This window comes from Xiphophorus hellerii, chromosome 3, assembly GCF_003331165.1.
Source record: "Xiphophorus hellerii strain 12219 chromosome 3, Xiphophorus_hellerii-4.1, whole genome shotgun sequence".
In the NCBI taxonomy this organism is placed as follows: domain Eukaryota; kingdom Metazoa; phylum Chordata; class Actinopteri; order Cyprinodontiformes; family Poeciliidae; genus Xiphophorus; species Xiphophorus hellerii.
This window is the reverse complement of record NC_045674.1, coordinates 25,034,651-25,050,075: the sequence shown is the minus strand read 5'-3', so window position 1 is coordinate 25,050,075 and position 15,425 is coordinate 25,034,651. Positions and strand designations below refer to the sequence as shown.

The window sequence follows — 15,425 nt, the reverse complement described above, 5'->3', positions numbered from 1 at the left end:
TATCTGTACATTTCTCTCTCAAGTTTTCCGTTGTTATTCCTAAGCCATCATTGAGAAAAATCCGAGGCGATGACAAGGAATCCCACGGTCTCAAAAAGGAACAGATTTGAGAAAATGGAACTAAGTAATGGCAATGGTGGAGAGAAATGGTTCCACTGTATTGCACAAGGACTTAAAATTGAAGAAGGCAATAAAAAAAAAAAGGAACAGCTGAACAGCAATTGCAGAAGTTTATTGAAACATCAGTTTGGACATGAACTCGTGTGATGAAGGAGTGAATGGAGGAAGCGAGGGCGGGGCAAGTGGAGACAAAAACGTTTACTGTAACAGGCTCGGCGTGTGGAAAGGGTTCCATGGACGTTCTCAGGCCTCTGCAGACATCTTGGAGACTTGAGTCATGTCTTGTTCTCTTTGCATCTAATGTTGTCTGTTCATGTCTAATGAGGGAAAATAAAAATCAATGTTCGTCTTTTGTTGCAGTATTAGGGGTAAAAAAAAAAAAAAAAAAGCATTAATCTCCCTTTAAAAGCAAGAACACGTCGGAGGACAAGATCAGAAATGCTTCAACTTTAAATTTACATCAAACTCACGTCTTAAATGGACAATTTTTCTCTTTTTTTTTTATTGCAGTTGGATAAGCAAAACGGAAAGAGGAGGACTCAAAATGATTTACGTTGCGCTTTTATTTATAAAGGTGTTCTTTATTGAGAAACAAAGCCCTTTAAGCATGGTTCGGAAAGAGTAGAAAAAGGGAAAATAAAATCATTGCCAAATCGTCGGAACGGTTCGGTTTAATTCGGTTTAATCAGATCGAGTCAGAGCCAATAGAGAGGAAGCTGCGTCCGCTACAGCAGCTCCACTTTTTCTAAATTTATGCTGATTTTGTGAGAGACTGATTGTCCCACTTTGTCTGAAATAATAAAAATAATAATAAAAAAATCATTTTATACAAAAATAAAACTGTCAGACGAGTAGCAGGTCCTTAATCATTTTGATTACAAAACAACGATGGAAAAAAATTCACACTGATTACATTCTCTTTAACACAATTATTCGATAATGCAACCGCAGGGCAGCTTCTCATTACGTAACAGAGGCATGCGTAGTAAAGGTATGAAATAGAGACGCTAGCGTGCGGAAGCCATGACGACAACTACCACGACGTAAATGATGCAAAGGACGAGGGATCCGAGCCCGAGCCCCAGAGCCACGTGGTTCAGCGTCTTGGCGGTCCTGCTGTTCCTCTCTGCAGACATTCGGTCACCGGTGTGGTTGGCTTCACGGGCCTGGAGGCAAAAAAAAAACAACAACAAGGAAATATTGAATAAAATAAAACGGGCACATACAGACGCAGTGCAATCGGAGTTTGAAAGTAAATCTCATTTCTGCGGCACACGAAGGAAGAATATTAAACTGCCGCTTTATCCAGTCAGTGAGTTTAATGGTGCAACAAGAGGAACATCTCATTCCCCTCCCCCCCCCTGTTTTTTTAATAGAGAACATTTTTTACCAACACTGCAAGGGAACCAGACCCACCACAGTGTTTGCCTCGGCTGCCTGGACAGGAGACACACACACGATAAGCCTATCCGGGGAAAAATCTCAACCTTGATTCATGCTTCTCAGCAGAGTATAGGTGACGAATTAAATACACCTGAAATCCTCAACATCTACTGTATGCACTGCAGCCACTGAAACTACACACCAACCTGGAGAAGTGCAAGAGGAAGGAGGACAAACGTTCCCCACGAGAAAACCCAGAGTTTGGTATGTAAACGATGCTAATCAGCAGTTAGCATCCAGTTACCATCAGTGGGCTTACAACGAACGCAACTACAAAACAGTCAAAGGAAAACAAACACCGAACCCGCATGTTTTTATCTTCAGGCTCCACGATCGCAAAGGTGTATAATTAAATGGATGCTCATGTGGGAGGGGGGGAGCTAACAGGTCGCAGCACTTACACTCCTAATGGGAAAAATATAGCAACTTAAATGGTAAGTAAAAATTGTAATTGTACAGTGTGCAGCTGTTTACAGTACATTACAGGCATGTGATGTTTGTACTGTAAACATCTGCAGCTCTGCCCCAGCACACATCTGTAGGAGAACCCACAGATTTGACTGGTACAGCAGTTTTAGGCACTTTTTTTTTTTATGATATATTTTTGTTCCAACTACAGCATATCTGTTGGTTTTTCTTAAATAAGGAGCGATTCATCTTGCTCCTTACAGAACTGAAAATGAAAAGTTTATGGTGTGTATTCCAGTAGTGTGTATAAAAGGGAACAAAAACAAGCAGGGTTTCCCACTACACACACACACACACGCACACGCCTCCACTTAACACGCAGTGTAATTCTGTCACTTGGAGTTCCAATGAAGAGTTTACACACACAGATGCACGAACACCCCCACCATGGGCATCAATGCCATTGGTTTTATTGATGGATTTGAAATGTTCTTTTTTTTCAGGCTAGAGTGAGGTCATCCTGAAATCAATTTCAAAATGTAAACTGTGTGTGTGAATAGCAAACTACATCCTGAGAAGACTTTTCAAAATCTATAACAAGCTTCGAAGTTTTCTTTTCAAAGTTTTGAGGTTTTTTTTTTTCTTATTGAATTTTTAGGTTCAAAACCAACTGTCCTTAATAATGATATTGAAAGCATTTGTTCTTTCATTGTACGTTCTCTGATGATTGTTGGCAAGATGTTTTTAAAACAGTTACAGCCAAGTATTTCTCATCTGGGAACATTCTGACTGAAAGACGTTATTTTTTGGTCTTGTGGGGACGGTGGTAGGAGTTTGTTCCCCCAGTTGGTGGGTTGCCGGTTCGATTCCCTCTCCGTCCGCCCATGTCGTTGTGTTCTTGCCAGCTGGTGTACGGCAGAACGCCCCGGGGCGGCTGTAGCTCTAGTTTTCCACCATCCTGGTGGGTTCAGTGTTCTTACACTCTTAGTTTTGCACCGCATATTTTCTGCGTACAGCACACAGTGCACCACAATGAGAACAAGCAGCCGACATTTTGGGTTTTGCTTACAACAGATCATCAGCTTTGTTCTGACTTTATCGTGTTGTGCTCCTCAGCGGTCTGCTTATGCTCCAGCCTGACTGCGACTTCCTGTCTCCTGCAAGCCTCGTTCCTGGGATGTTTCTGCAACACTCGTCACTCTCCTGCCTCTGCACTCGTCTCGCGTGGATTAGGCTGTGTTTGCTCAAGTGCTGTAAATACCGTAAGCCCCCTTCCAATGATCTGCTCGGTCCGAGTCTGCATTCTTCTCCATTGTCTGATAGAGAACGGGGCCACCGTGGATGAGCTTAGGCAGCTGTTTAACGTGGGTAGAATGTACGATTACGTGGAGACGAACTAAAGCAGAACAAAACACAAAAGCTTGGCGAGGTCGTCTGTCTCGCAAAGTGTCTATGTAATCTTGCATGTTCTAAGCGAAAAAAAGAAGAGAAAAATGAAAATCAAGACTGAAAGGTCACCATTTACACAAATATAAGCATTCTGGACTTACTGGACTTCAGTAATTCACTGTAAAAACACAAGATCATACCAAGTAATTTTAGTCTAGTTTTTAGTGCAGATATGAAATATGACATCACTTATAACAGGAAAAATGTCGTTACAGGTGAAATAATCTGTAAATTGAACTTTTTCATCAATACTAAGGAATTATTGATTTAAATCAAGCTCTTTTATCCTAATGAAAAGTTACTTGTAATTTAGTTTTGTCTTATTTCAAGTGTGCTAGGATATTTGCACTGGAAACTAAACAAAAAAAAAACAACCTGGTAAGATTTTTTTGTTTTTGCAGTGCAGTCACTTGGATCTCATCTTAAAGTGATATGAAGCCAAACGCAACAAGCTGCACTGCTACAATGTTACAGTACATGAGCCCAGGCATAAAAAAATAAAAATAAAAAAAACTTCAAAAACCCGCAAGAGTTTGAATCTCCTTTGAGTTTCATGTGAAAATGCATGTAGGTTGATCAAAGAAAGATTGAATCCAGGAAGTAGCGTCACGTTTACAGTAAACGTGGCCGAGCCGGTCAGAGTTATGTCCCTCTGCAGCCACCATAAAGGCTGCTTGACCATTAGAGCGATTTCATTTCTCCCAGCTGACATCTAAAGACATGTTAATGTTCAACTATTTGCTCAGGGTGGGAAAATTCAGTACACATTAAGGTTTACGTGCAGCTGCGTAAATTTATGAACTTTCCGTCAAGTCGTCAAAAAGTGTTGAGATAAAAACAACCTGAAAAAAATACAAAATACACTAAATGGCTTAACTTCTCAGGAGGGAGCGCTATCCAAGTGTGAGAAAGTAATCCCTTCTTTTGTTAAGCCGTAAAATACAGGTGAATAACCAAAGTGTTTGAAAATCTGAGTTTAATTTCAGAAGCAGCATCCAAACATCCAATCCTGATCACTAAGAGAGTCATGAAGTCGCCTAAAAGAGTTAAAAAAAAAAAGGAACAGATCACAGCCAGATCTACAGAAATTAACAACTAGGAAACAAACTCACTGATATCTATCAATCCAGATTTATAAGGTTTTCAAACAGTTGTGATCAAAATTGCCAAAATCCCTCCATGGCCAACGTCAGCGACTCATTGCTAGTCATCGCAACTCCTTAACGTCACAATCATTATGTTCACTTTTCTCCCATAGGTCCAGGTTGGTGTGGACAGATTTCATTCTTGATAAATAAACTCCTTTTTGATTTACTCTGGTTATCTTTGATATGATTTGAATCAGTTTGATGAGTTGAAACATGTAAGTGCGGCCAAAAAAAAACAAAAAAACAAAGCAAAAAAAAAAGTCCCAGAAGGAATCTGTGAGGGAGTGTGGGAGTGAAGGAAGCTTTCCACAGAACTCTATCGGATACATTCTTTTGCCTGAGACTGTTTTCTTTTAGTTAACAGAACAAAGACAACATGCATGCCATTTAGCTTCAGGGTGGATGTCTTTCCATGAATACCCAGCTAAAGCTGCCACGCTGCTGGCCTTGAATTTGGAGGAATGTTATGAGATGGTAAGGATGCATCCACAGAGCTATTCACCCAACTCTAACCCACTCCCACAGTCTGACAGAACCATGCTGAACGGATGTGGTGTTCAAACAAAACAAAAACAAAAACGCTCGCTCAGCCGTTGGGTCTGATTGCAGCTCCATTATTAAATTGAGTTTTAAACGCTTCCGCGATAATGCTGCTCCTGCCATTGTTCTCTCGGTCTGCAGAGGCCGGCCTGACTGGAAGGCCCATTACGAGAGATGTAAACAAATGAAAGAGGGCCGAGCGCAAAAAGAAAATCAGATTTCACAAGTGGCTCGGCCATGTGAGTCAAGGCGAGGGAAGGTCGACTCATCCATGTCTTTGCAATGTGCCTCACTGCTTTCAATCTCCTCGTTTAAAAAAAAGAAATGAATAAAAATAATTAAAAAAAAGAGGGTTGGAAAAAAATGCATAAAACAGAAATCTGAATAAGACAGAAAGATATAAGCTTCGAGCGTTCTGTTCTCAGAAGAAAACAGGACGCTGCATTCAGATGGCTACATTCAGAGGGATTTTGTTTCTCAATTTCGCCATTTTCTCAATTGTTTTTTTTTTTTTTTTACTCATTTTGACCATTATTTGGTCTCCTTTAACCTTACTACATATAGGGAAGGTTATTTTCCCCACTTACTAACAAATTAGCTTGACTTTGTTGTTTCAGAAAGTCAGTCCTGAAACAACCTTGAAAACCCCCCCGCAGCCCACAAAAACAGAGTTCTCACCAACATATTTCACAGTAGGAACGACGTGTGTAGCTTTTTTCACTTGTGGTAAAACACGTTTAGTTGTGGCCTTATTTGAACAAGTCTTTTTCCGAGCGTCTATTGTTCCCTACACGTAAACAGAACTTTACAATGTCTTCTTTTTTTTTTTTTTAAAAGCCTTCCCCCAAAACAGCTCATATTTATCCAGTCTACCCGAGGTGTGGCAGCCACCGTTTGGTAGGCTTGCTCTTGTGCCACACTCTTTCCACGTTGAAATGATGGCCTGAGCAGTGTAATCGAACCCTGTTTTTAAAGTTTTAAAGTCCCTCCCTGACCTCTCTGCTGGGACTCTGGGTTTTTATGATAGGAGTGCATTTTTCAGGTTTGTCACATGACAAAATGGAGAAGAAAGAAAAACTTTAATATCATGGAAAACATGAAAGAACCTTCGCTCATCAACTTTTATATCTGGTTTTTATTATGCTTACCGTCAGGGGGAGAGACCTACAGCTTGTCTAACTTTATATTGGCTGTAAAAGAATATTGCTTTGTCATTTTCAAGCAAGCTCAGTAACGTATGAAAAACCAGTAGAGGCTGGAGGGGGAGGGAGAGAACTGAAAGGTGCCACACGTAGTCAAGATTGTAGATAAAATTCCCCATTGTGCGTTTTGGTAATTTGTGAGTAACACCCTGGAGCGCTGAAAGGGAAAAGCACACTTGTTCAACCATGTACAATAATTGAGTTTGTTTATTCAAACATATTCAAAGACACTGAAAGACAGAATGAACAGTTGATTTAAAAACCCCAGATGAACAGGTTATTCAAGCCTCAATTTACCAGACTGCAAAAGTCAATCTTTACATCTGCATTCTAGAAAACCCAACCCCCCCCAAAAAAACGCTCATGATAAAGAAACATACTGCAAATGTTGAAATTCTTGAGCAATTGCCAACAGTAAGTTTAAAGGAGGGCTGCATTTCCCAAATGTCCACCAAGAGTGAAACCACGGGTTGCACATTGAGACCGACAAGAGGAAATGATCCCATGCTGGAGTTTCTCGCCTGGCGAAAAACACCCTCGCCCTCGCACGCAATGACAGTTGACCCAAAATGGTTTGATGCAGTAATAAAAGGCTGATTTGAAGAGGAAGAAAGCAACCCTTTCATGGCGCTAACACAAAAGGCGGAGAGCGGCTTGCGGTAAGCTCAGATTCCCAACAAAACGCTGCTTGTCTTGACGTTCCGCACAAACTGCGTTGACCCGAATCTGAGATCAGACTTGTTCAAAACAGTACAAAAAAAAAAAATTATTTGAACTTGATTTGCAGCAGATTTTGTCCACCTCCAACATTTCTGCCATTATTTTCCTTTTCCGGTGTAAAACAACTTTACTGTCTTTGCAGGAAGAAAAAAAAAAAAGGAGCCAACTCGAGTGAAAACCACTCAGGACGTTTTCCCGATGGCCGTGGGTTCAGTGGAATTAAGAAGTTTGTTTTGCAGCATCCTGTTGCCGTCTCCGCCTGCTGCTATCTCAGCCCTCAGACGCGAGTCCTAATAAGGAAAAAACCTAACGGTCGAATCCCAAACCACGTTGTGTTTACAGCGTCTTCACAATTGAATGTAAACAGATCATAAATGATTAAGTCTTAGCCGACAAGTAGCTCTTCATGTGATTAACTTTCTGCGCTGGCGGCTCCTCCATCTTTTTCAGTAATATGGGACTGTTTAATAAACACAACAATTTGAAAAAGTTTAAACCAACTGATACCAGCTCTGACTGCATTATTGTTGTGCTAAAAGGTGGATCTCTACTTCAGCCTGAAGTCTTTTGCATCCATCCTCCCATCAGGCTAACGTGCTACGCTAGTTTCTCCCTCAGACATGCCTTTGCATGTTTCTAAATCTCAGTTTTGGTCTTTGCTCCTTCTTCAACATATTTCCCGTGGCCACTAGATGAACTGCGTCAATGGGCAATCAAGACATCTGACGACTTTTTTATATTTTTATTTTTTATCTGTGATGGCTTTCTTCTTGCTACTCTTTCCCCGGCTAGATTTGTGTCGCACACCACAACTAGAGATTCTCACAAAAGATCACATGAAACTACATTGAGGTTTGCGGCAGTAATGTGACAAAAAATGGAGAAAAGTTCAAGTGTTTCTGAATACTTTTGCAAGGCAGTATATATCAACCCTAAACAACATATTCATCACGCAGAGCCACTACGAAGCAACGCCTAGGAGAATGCATAAACCAAAGCAGGAAACTCTTCTGTAGGACACGCAGGAGAATAAAGTTTTTTTTAGGGTCCTGAAAGCAAACGCGGTTTCTTCGAAATGCTGTTCATTTCGAACAAACTCCAGTTTTTTCCATTCCGAACAGCATTCCAGCGGCCTCTCTTCCTGCAAGTATTGTTGTGGAAAGGAAAACGTTTCCTGTCTCGCTGCTCTTCTGGTAAGATGATAACACTGCAGATCCCAGAAGAGATGCAATAAACATCATTATGCCATTACCAATTACCCCATTACTCTGAGAGAGACCAGATGATGCACTTTGTTTGAGTTACAAAAGGACAAATCGTTTGCTGATGGAGTGCACGGCAACAGTGTTTTCTACTTCCGAGCTGCCTGGTTCTCTGGAAATGAAAGCCCGTGACATAAACTTCCATCATAATGTCGCCATATGCTGCAGACGTTTCCTACTTAATTCACAGATGTTCAAATAAAGGGGGAAAAAGAGCAAGAAAAACCACCAATGAACTCTAATCAGTAGCCTTGTGTGATGTCAGCAGAGGTAGGAGCTTGCTTGGAAGATAAGATTTTGTCTTGTTGTTATTCAACAAGTCACAGGTAAGTAGATCAGCAAATGTAAAAACCGTGCATGTCATTTTGATCTAAAGATGATCTATTTCTAAAGTGATTTAAAATTGATTTCACAGTGAAATGTGACCAGTAATTTTAAACAATTTAATCTTTTTTTTCTTGTAGAAAAACCAAACTCTTACTTCAGCCGATATTTCCAAAGGTTTTCTGAAACGAATGCTCGACTGACTTCTGGAGTCGAAACAAAGATTTTCTTTTTACTGTACATTCTTTTAGGACGGCATAAAAACTGTACGATGTCCAGTTATAAAGCAGGTCACCTGAGTCAACACTGTGTGAGCAAAAACCTCTGGTCTTTGTCTAAAGGCAACCATGGGAACAGGAAGTGTGTTATTTTACAAGGATTGGTCAATTCCCTTTCTTTGTCAAGGAAGAAAGGAGAACTGGTGCCTCTGTGTCGAAGATTATTTGCTCCCTTAGTAATGTTCTTTAACCGGCAACAAGGTCATTGTGGAGTAATGTGATCACATCAACACAACTCCATTCATTGGTGGTTAAAAGTTTAATCTGAGTGATACGTCCTGGGCTGTTCAGAGTTAAGGTTCAGATGAACCTTTTTTGTGTTTGCAACCTGGAGCGGGCGGGGCGACGTTATCTTTTTTTTTTTTTGTCTGCTTTGGGACAGTAAAACTAAAAAGCCCTTATCTATCGAGGAAGGAAAGCCAACCTTGAAGGTTGTTGAGACTTCTCATGTGGAAAAAAAAAGGCCCAAACAGCTGAGAGTCTCTGCATAGCTTTAGCAAATTCTCTCCCGAAAAGGAAGAATTCAAATTGAGAAGCGACTCAACGATTTTTTTCTAGACATCTCGGGGCTTACTCTCAACGCATCTCGGCAAACGTCTGAACGCTGATGAATGTCGACTGAACGCAGCAACACAAAAGTCATGATGGGTATTTCCACAGGGCTTCACTCAAACAAGCTAAATGGGAATGCGACTTGTAGACTTATGTTGGATTTTGCTTTGTTCCGCTTTTTTTTTTCCCCCTAAAGAAAACACTCCATCATCACCAAATCAACACAAGAGAGCAAGAATCACCCAACTTTGTGATGAAGAGTTAGAACCGTTCCAGCTATGTTGTTTGGCAGCCATCCTTGTCAGTCAAGCGTTACTGTGGTGAAGTCTGGTCGAGAGCTGACCGTTGTTTTAGAGGTGCGGTTCAGTCGTTGCTGTTTTGGGTCGTCAGTAAGTGAGTATTGGCTCAACAGTAAAGAAACAGTCCAAAATATTTATAAAGTTTTGCTAAAGGTTCATGTAGGGTGTTATATTAATATTTATGTGTCGCTTGGAATTGTTTAACATGCTAGTTGCTAGTAATAGCCCAGTCATGTTAAGCTAATTAATGTTGCTACAAGCTATTCTCATGTGTGCCGTTATTGATTTGTTAATCAATTACTGAGTCAGATATACTTTTTATGTTTAAACATGTTGAGAGCAGCATACACAAGAATGATTGACTGCACTAAGTCCCTCCTCCGGGCTGTGATTGGTTGTTTCTGACCGATCGATGCATTCCTGCAGATCTCAGTAGGAGTACGAGGTAAAGGCAAGGGAGATTGTCTGTCTCATATTAAACCGTCACAAAATGGCGAAAATTTTAACAAACATGAAAAAGACGTATTTTTTTCTAAGTCACATACGTGTCGACATTTTCAGAATCCACTTTTAACAGGAGTGTCTCCAGCTGAAACAAGTTAAAATCTTACTTATCACAATGTTTTGGTGTCTGAGTTTATGTTTATCTTTAAGTTAATGATTCGTTAAATACCACTGATAAAGTAGCCACCTGAGGGCAATGACTGCTGTAGGTCACAGTTTCCCGCAGAGCGCCTCAGATATTCCCAACGACCTGCAGGCATTTTAAACCAGCAGGACAGTTTGTACATTAAATGCCATTTACTTCTCCAAAACAGGACGTTTTGAATTCATAACATAAAGTGGTAAATTATAAACTGGCAAAAAAAAAAGAAAGAAAGAAAGGTTACACGGTTTTCGAAAACTTCTTCAAAAAGAAGGGGCGTCTTTAATCTGACACTTCTATAATAAAGCCCTGTGCTGTGTTGTAAATTGAGTAATTTAATCTCATACCGTCTTTACGTTTTGGTTTCTATTTAATTAACATAAGTTAGAAGTTAAACTGAAAATCCAATTTGGCTGCAGTGAAGTTAAAAGTCACAGTAAAAAAACAGCATTTTTTTTTTACAATCCATCTTCCACCTGACTCTGCTTGGTAATATTTACACTAAAAAGGTGTCTGGTTTGAACTAAACTGAATAAATACCCTTTTAAAAAATAATTAAAAATCACCTGGACCTGCTAGAGCAGACAGCGGTTTTTGTCGTTGAAGACAAAAGTGGAGCTGAAAGTAAGACCCTACAAGACAAAATGAATCCTCCTCCTAATCCCGCTTTTGTTGCCACAATGTGGTTGAACAAGTGCAGTAACATCAGCTTGCGCACACACAGGCCTGCACGAACATGCAACCAGGGGCTAGCCTGGCGTTTCATCTCTTCCTGGGGTGAAACAATCAGATATATGTTCACCGGCGGTGCAGGGATCAAAGAGAACAAACGATTACCGGTGGAAGAAACTCACCGAGATGGAGTAGATGAGGGCAGCGATTCCAAGCGGCAGGCAGCAGCAGATCATGGTGAAGATGGAGTAGCCCAGGTAGTCGTTGACGGGGTTGGTCAGAGGGCCTTGGGTGACGTACACGGTGGGCTGCATGACGACGGGGGCCGGCTGCCCCGGGTACTGCTGGCCCGGTGAGTATGCCTGCTGGTTGTACACGGCGCCTTGCTGCGGGGGGTATCCATAACCCTGAAGGCAGCAAAAATAAAAAGCAATTGAATCATATTTCTGGATGACAATGGAGGGGGACATTTCTTCATTGTTATGTTTCAGGCAACTACCAGTGTTGGTTTCTAAAGTATAGAACTGTTTTATACCACATCAACCAGAGTTTCTTGTAACCAAGTGTTGGTTCAATGAAACAAACAAACAAACAAACAAATGCTCTTCAACGTTAGGATTGCCTAAGACGAAAATCAGAAGCACAATAAGTTGGGTGGGGTGTGTTGGATGTGTGTGTGTGTGTGTGGGGGTGTGTGTGTGTGTGTGTGTGTGTGTGTTCATTTGGTTGTGTGCAGAATGGGAATGAGGAAGAGGAGCTGTGGTTGCAAACAGCGCACTTACATAGGTCACCATTCCTGTTAGAGCCACTTACTGGCATTGAGTGCATGCATTATCATTTGTTGGAATCCTATTGTTTATATATATATATATATATATATATATATATATATATATATACCTTTTATTTGGTTTGCAAACTGGACTTGCATAAAATATGCAAAACTGGGACAGCAGAACCGTTCCGAACTCCAACATTGCACAGGAGAAACCAAAGGAAGCTCTTGCACAAGACGTCATCAAAAATCTGTTATGTCACTTTCTTTCCTCCCTATGAGTAAGTTGGGAGAAATATTTTACAGTCATAAAAATGCAGTAGCATCTGTAGGGAATTCACATGATCAGACATGACTGGAAAAAGGTGAAGGCTGTGGTGGTTTTACCTAATTGGAATATTCCAATACTTCAAACATTTAAAGAGGTGTTGCTGAAGGTCGGAAAGTATGAAAATCCTCATTTAAAAGTGAGAAGCAGAAGATGTGAAACCTGCATCTTTCCAGGACTGGTAAGTCAAGGAACATAGCAACGTTTAGACTTACGTTTCCATGCAAACTACAAAATATCTCGATGTTGTTCAGGCAAAAGCCAAGCTGTTGGGCAATAATACAGATTAGCACACACATATGGGCGTTAACTCTTCGTATCAACTCCACAGCAAGTCAGATGACGATGACGATTTGTGCTCATTTTGAAACTAAAGGACTTTGACAGGGCCTCTTTGAAATTTGGTCTTTTGAGGTTTCAATTGTACCTTTTTTGCATATAAGATGAGTTACCAACTTGTGACTCAGTATCATTTCTACACATTACTCCGATACCTTCTACAAAGAAAAACTAACCTATAACACAGTAGCATAAGTACATGGGAATAAAGGAAGTATGCAAATGGCAGAGACTAAATTTAAAAATAGAGCTGCAGATTGAGAATTGGATGAACTTACTTGGAGACACCTGGACAACTCATTGACTATTTCAGTTGACCAAAACCTCCTCCATATTATATGCTGCCAAAAGTCCCTTTTTTTTTTTTTGCTTAACAGTCAAAACATAAAACATTGCAGATCAGAAACCAGTAATTAAACCCAAAATCTAAGTTTCACTTGATTTTTAGTTTCAATTTTAAACTAAAAATCAATGAATCATTGTCAGAACGGATAAAAACTTTAACCTGATCACATTACCTTTGCACACTTAAATTTTTTTTTATTTTTTAACAATCTGAAAGAGACCAAAAAAACAATGTAGGATGTTAAGAAAGATAGAAAACATCTGTCTTTATTATTTATTTCATCACTTTGCCATCCACTGCGCAGGCAGCGGTTCAAACCTTTGCCTTGGAACAACAACGTTCTGCGTCATTCCGTGTCGTGTTTGCTATGTCTTCTCCGTCCACGTGTGGGTGGGTTCTCCTCCTTTGGTCCAAAAAAAAAAACAGGACTGCTAAATTATTTGGTTCCGTTTCCAAATTGCTCACGCGTGTGTGCATGGTTGTCTGTTTGCCCAGCTGGGCGAGGCACCAAACTAAACGATGAGCGGGCACACATTTTTACCTTCAAAAAGGAAGGATCTTAAAAAGTATATATATATATAATCACTTGTTTTTGTTACCTTCATCACCGGATGAGAACAAGCAGATGCTCATAACCCCTTTATGTTTCGTCATACAAGGTTGCATTTATGTCATATTTGACATGTAGTATTGTCTTCTGTGAGTAAGAAAAGTCTCTATAGATGGAATATCTGAAACTTATTTTACTCATTGAGGTTTATCACACCATGGCGTCATCATTCACGGCCACGCCCGTTCATTCACAGGCGCCATGCTGCTGTTTGCCCACAGTGAAAGATGAGATGAAAAGGGTTAAGAAAGGAACTGAACCTTACAGGTGAATTGAAACCAAAAGTATATTTCTCTTAGTCACAGACCAACCGTCTCGATTACGCCAGAGTAAATTCTCACTTAGGCATCGGAAGTGAGCAATCCATCATTTAGGCTGGGTCTTGATTCAGCAACGTTTTTTTTAAACTGATTATTATAAATAACAAGTTTACTTTATAGTTTTTGGATCATTTATTTTTTTCTTAAAATTAAAAATAATAATAATTGAGATTTAGAAGGACAAAAAAAAAAAAAACAATCTAAAACTTAAGTAGGAGGAATAAAACAGAGAAAGTGTGTGAGGAATTAATAACTAAAGCAAAGATACTTTACAAATTTTACAAATATTGTTTTTTAATATAGCCTACAAATAAACTAGACAAAGTCGTAAAGTTTAATAAATATATATATATTTTTTTCTTACCTGCGGGGGGTAAGCCTGGCCCGGCGGAGCGACTCCCGGGTTATCATAGTAAGGTGGAGGTGGGTTCTGGACCATTGAGGACTTCTCATTGTCCCAGGATGGAGCAGTCGCTGACTTGTCAGAATCCATGGAATTACAGAGTTCACCTGTCAGAAATATCACTTTAAAAAAAAAAAAGCAAAAGCAAAAAGGAACGTTCGTTTCCCTCCCGAATAGTTTGCTAACCACTTCTTCCAAGGACGCTAAGACTGTCCTCCACACGAAAGGCACCTGGAGTAAAAGATCTAACCGGGGTGCTCAAAAATTATAATTACAAGCTGCGTCAAGTGTGTTGAATTCAAAGCAACACTTCCGGTCCGGCTCTCAAAAATAAAATCCTGCACAAAAAATGTTAAGCCTGTTTGAGGTCGCAGCATCCCTTATCTTACTCAGTGGTGCTAAAAACAAAAACAGTGACCATGACTTTTGTAAGTTAGCCTTCTTATCAAACTTTTGAAAAACCAAAAACATATGTATATATATTTAAGTATGAAATAGAGGAACCAGTAAAATCAGGAGTCAAATCCTCCCGCGTGCTGATTTGAAATCAAATTGAAGCTGAACTCTGCTTTTACTTTTGAAACTTTTTCCATTTCCACTTTGGATACGCGGAGTTATATTAGTGAGCGAACCTCCCTAAAGAAAAGCGGCATCCTAAACGCCCGATGGAGATTTATTAGGATGGTTTTCACTCGACACGAGCATCCGAGCATTTATTGAGCGAACTCAAAGTCAAAGATGTGCGCCTTTGAGGTGTCTTCGTGGGAAACATACCTTGTTCTCCAAACTCCACACTCCTTCCCCAGGCCCCCAGACTTTAAGCTTCAAATATGTTCACCCCACCCAGAAAGTGGGCCACCTTTACTGACATTTAGATTTTCATCTCATCAGTGAAATTTGTGTTTTATCCTATTGTACTTTTGTTTGGAATATGCCCAAAAGAAATGGCAAAAAAAAAAGAGAAAACAATCGAGTTCTATGAATATCCATTCATAATTTAGCCATTGTTTGGGTCCGCTGATATTGGACCCCAGTTACCGGCGGTCTGTTTTTTTTTTTTTTTGCTGGTGGCCCGAATGAGCCAGCAGCAGGTGGGTGGGGTTAAAGTGGGCCATCTTGCGCCATTCACACGTTTACAGGAAAAACTGGAAATGATCCAGTAATACTAGACAAAACCCCCGCTCGGGGCAATTTAGTTCACAGCCACCACATTGTTTTATTTAGTGATCTCATTCTAAGGA

At 40.2% G+C, this 15,425-nt stretch overlaps 1 protein-coding gene across 2 annotated transcripts; it reads right to left on the bottom strand.

Moving 5' to 3' along the window:
* Window positions 1-211: 211 nt before the first annotated feature.
* LOC116717695 (proline-rich transmembrane protein 1-like) lies at window positions 212-14,444 on the bottom strand. Of its 2 annotated transcripts, XM_032559243.1 has the most exons (4): window positions 14,146-14,444; window positions 11,246-11,470; window positions 1,158-1,286; window positions 212-437 (listed from the first exon to the last, which is right to left on the bottom strand). In XM_032559243.1, exons 1-4 carry the CDS (start codon window positions 14,272-14,274, stop codon window positions 432-434), a joined length of 489 nt encoding a protein of 162 aa, XP_032415134.1. In that variant the 5' UTR covers window positions 14,275-14,444; the 3' UTR covers window positions 212-431. The 2 variants fall into 2 exon arrangements, with proteins under 2 accessions (XP_032415134.1, XP_032415133.1); XM_032559242.1 differs by lacking the exon at window positions 212-437 and having other exon boundaries at window positions 666-1,286.
* Between the last annotated feature and the right edge of the window lie 981 nt (window positions 14,445-15,425).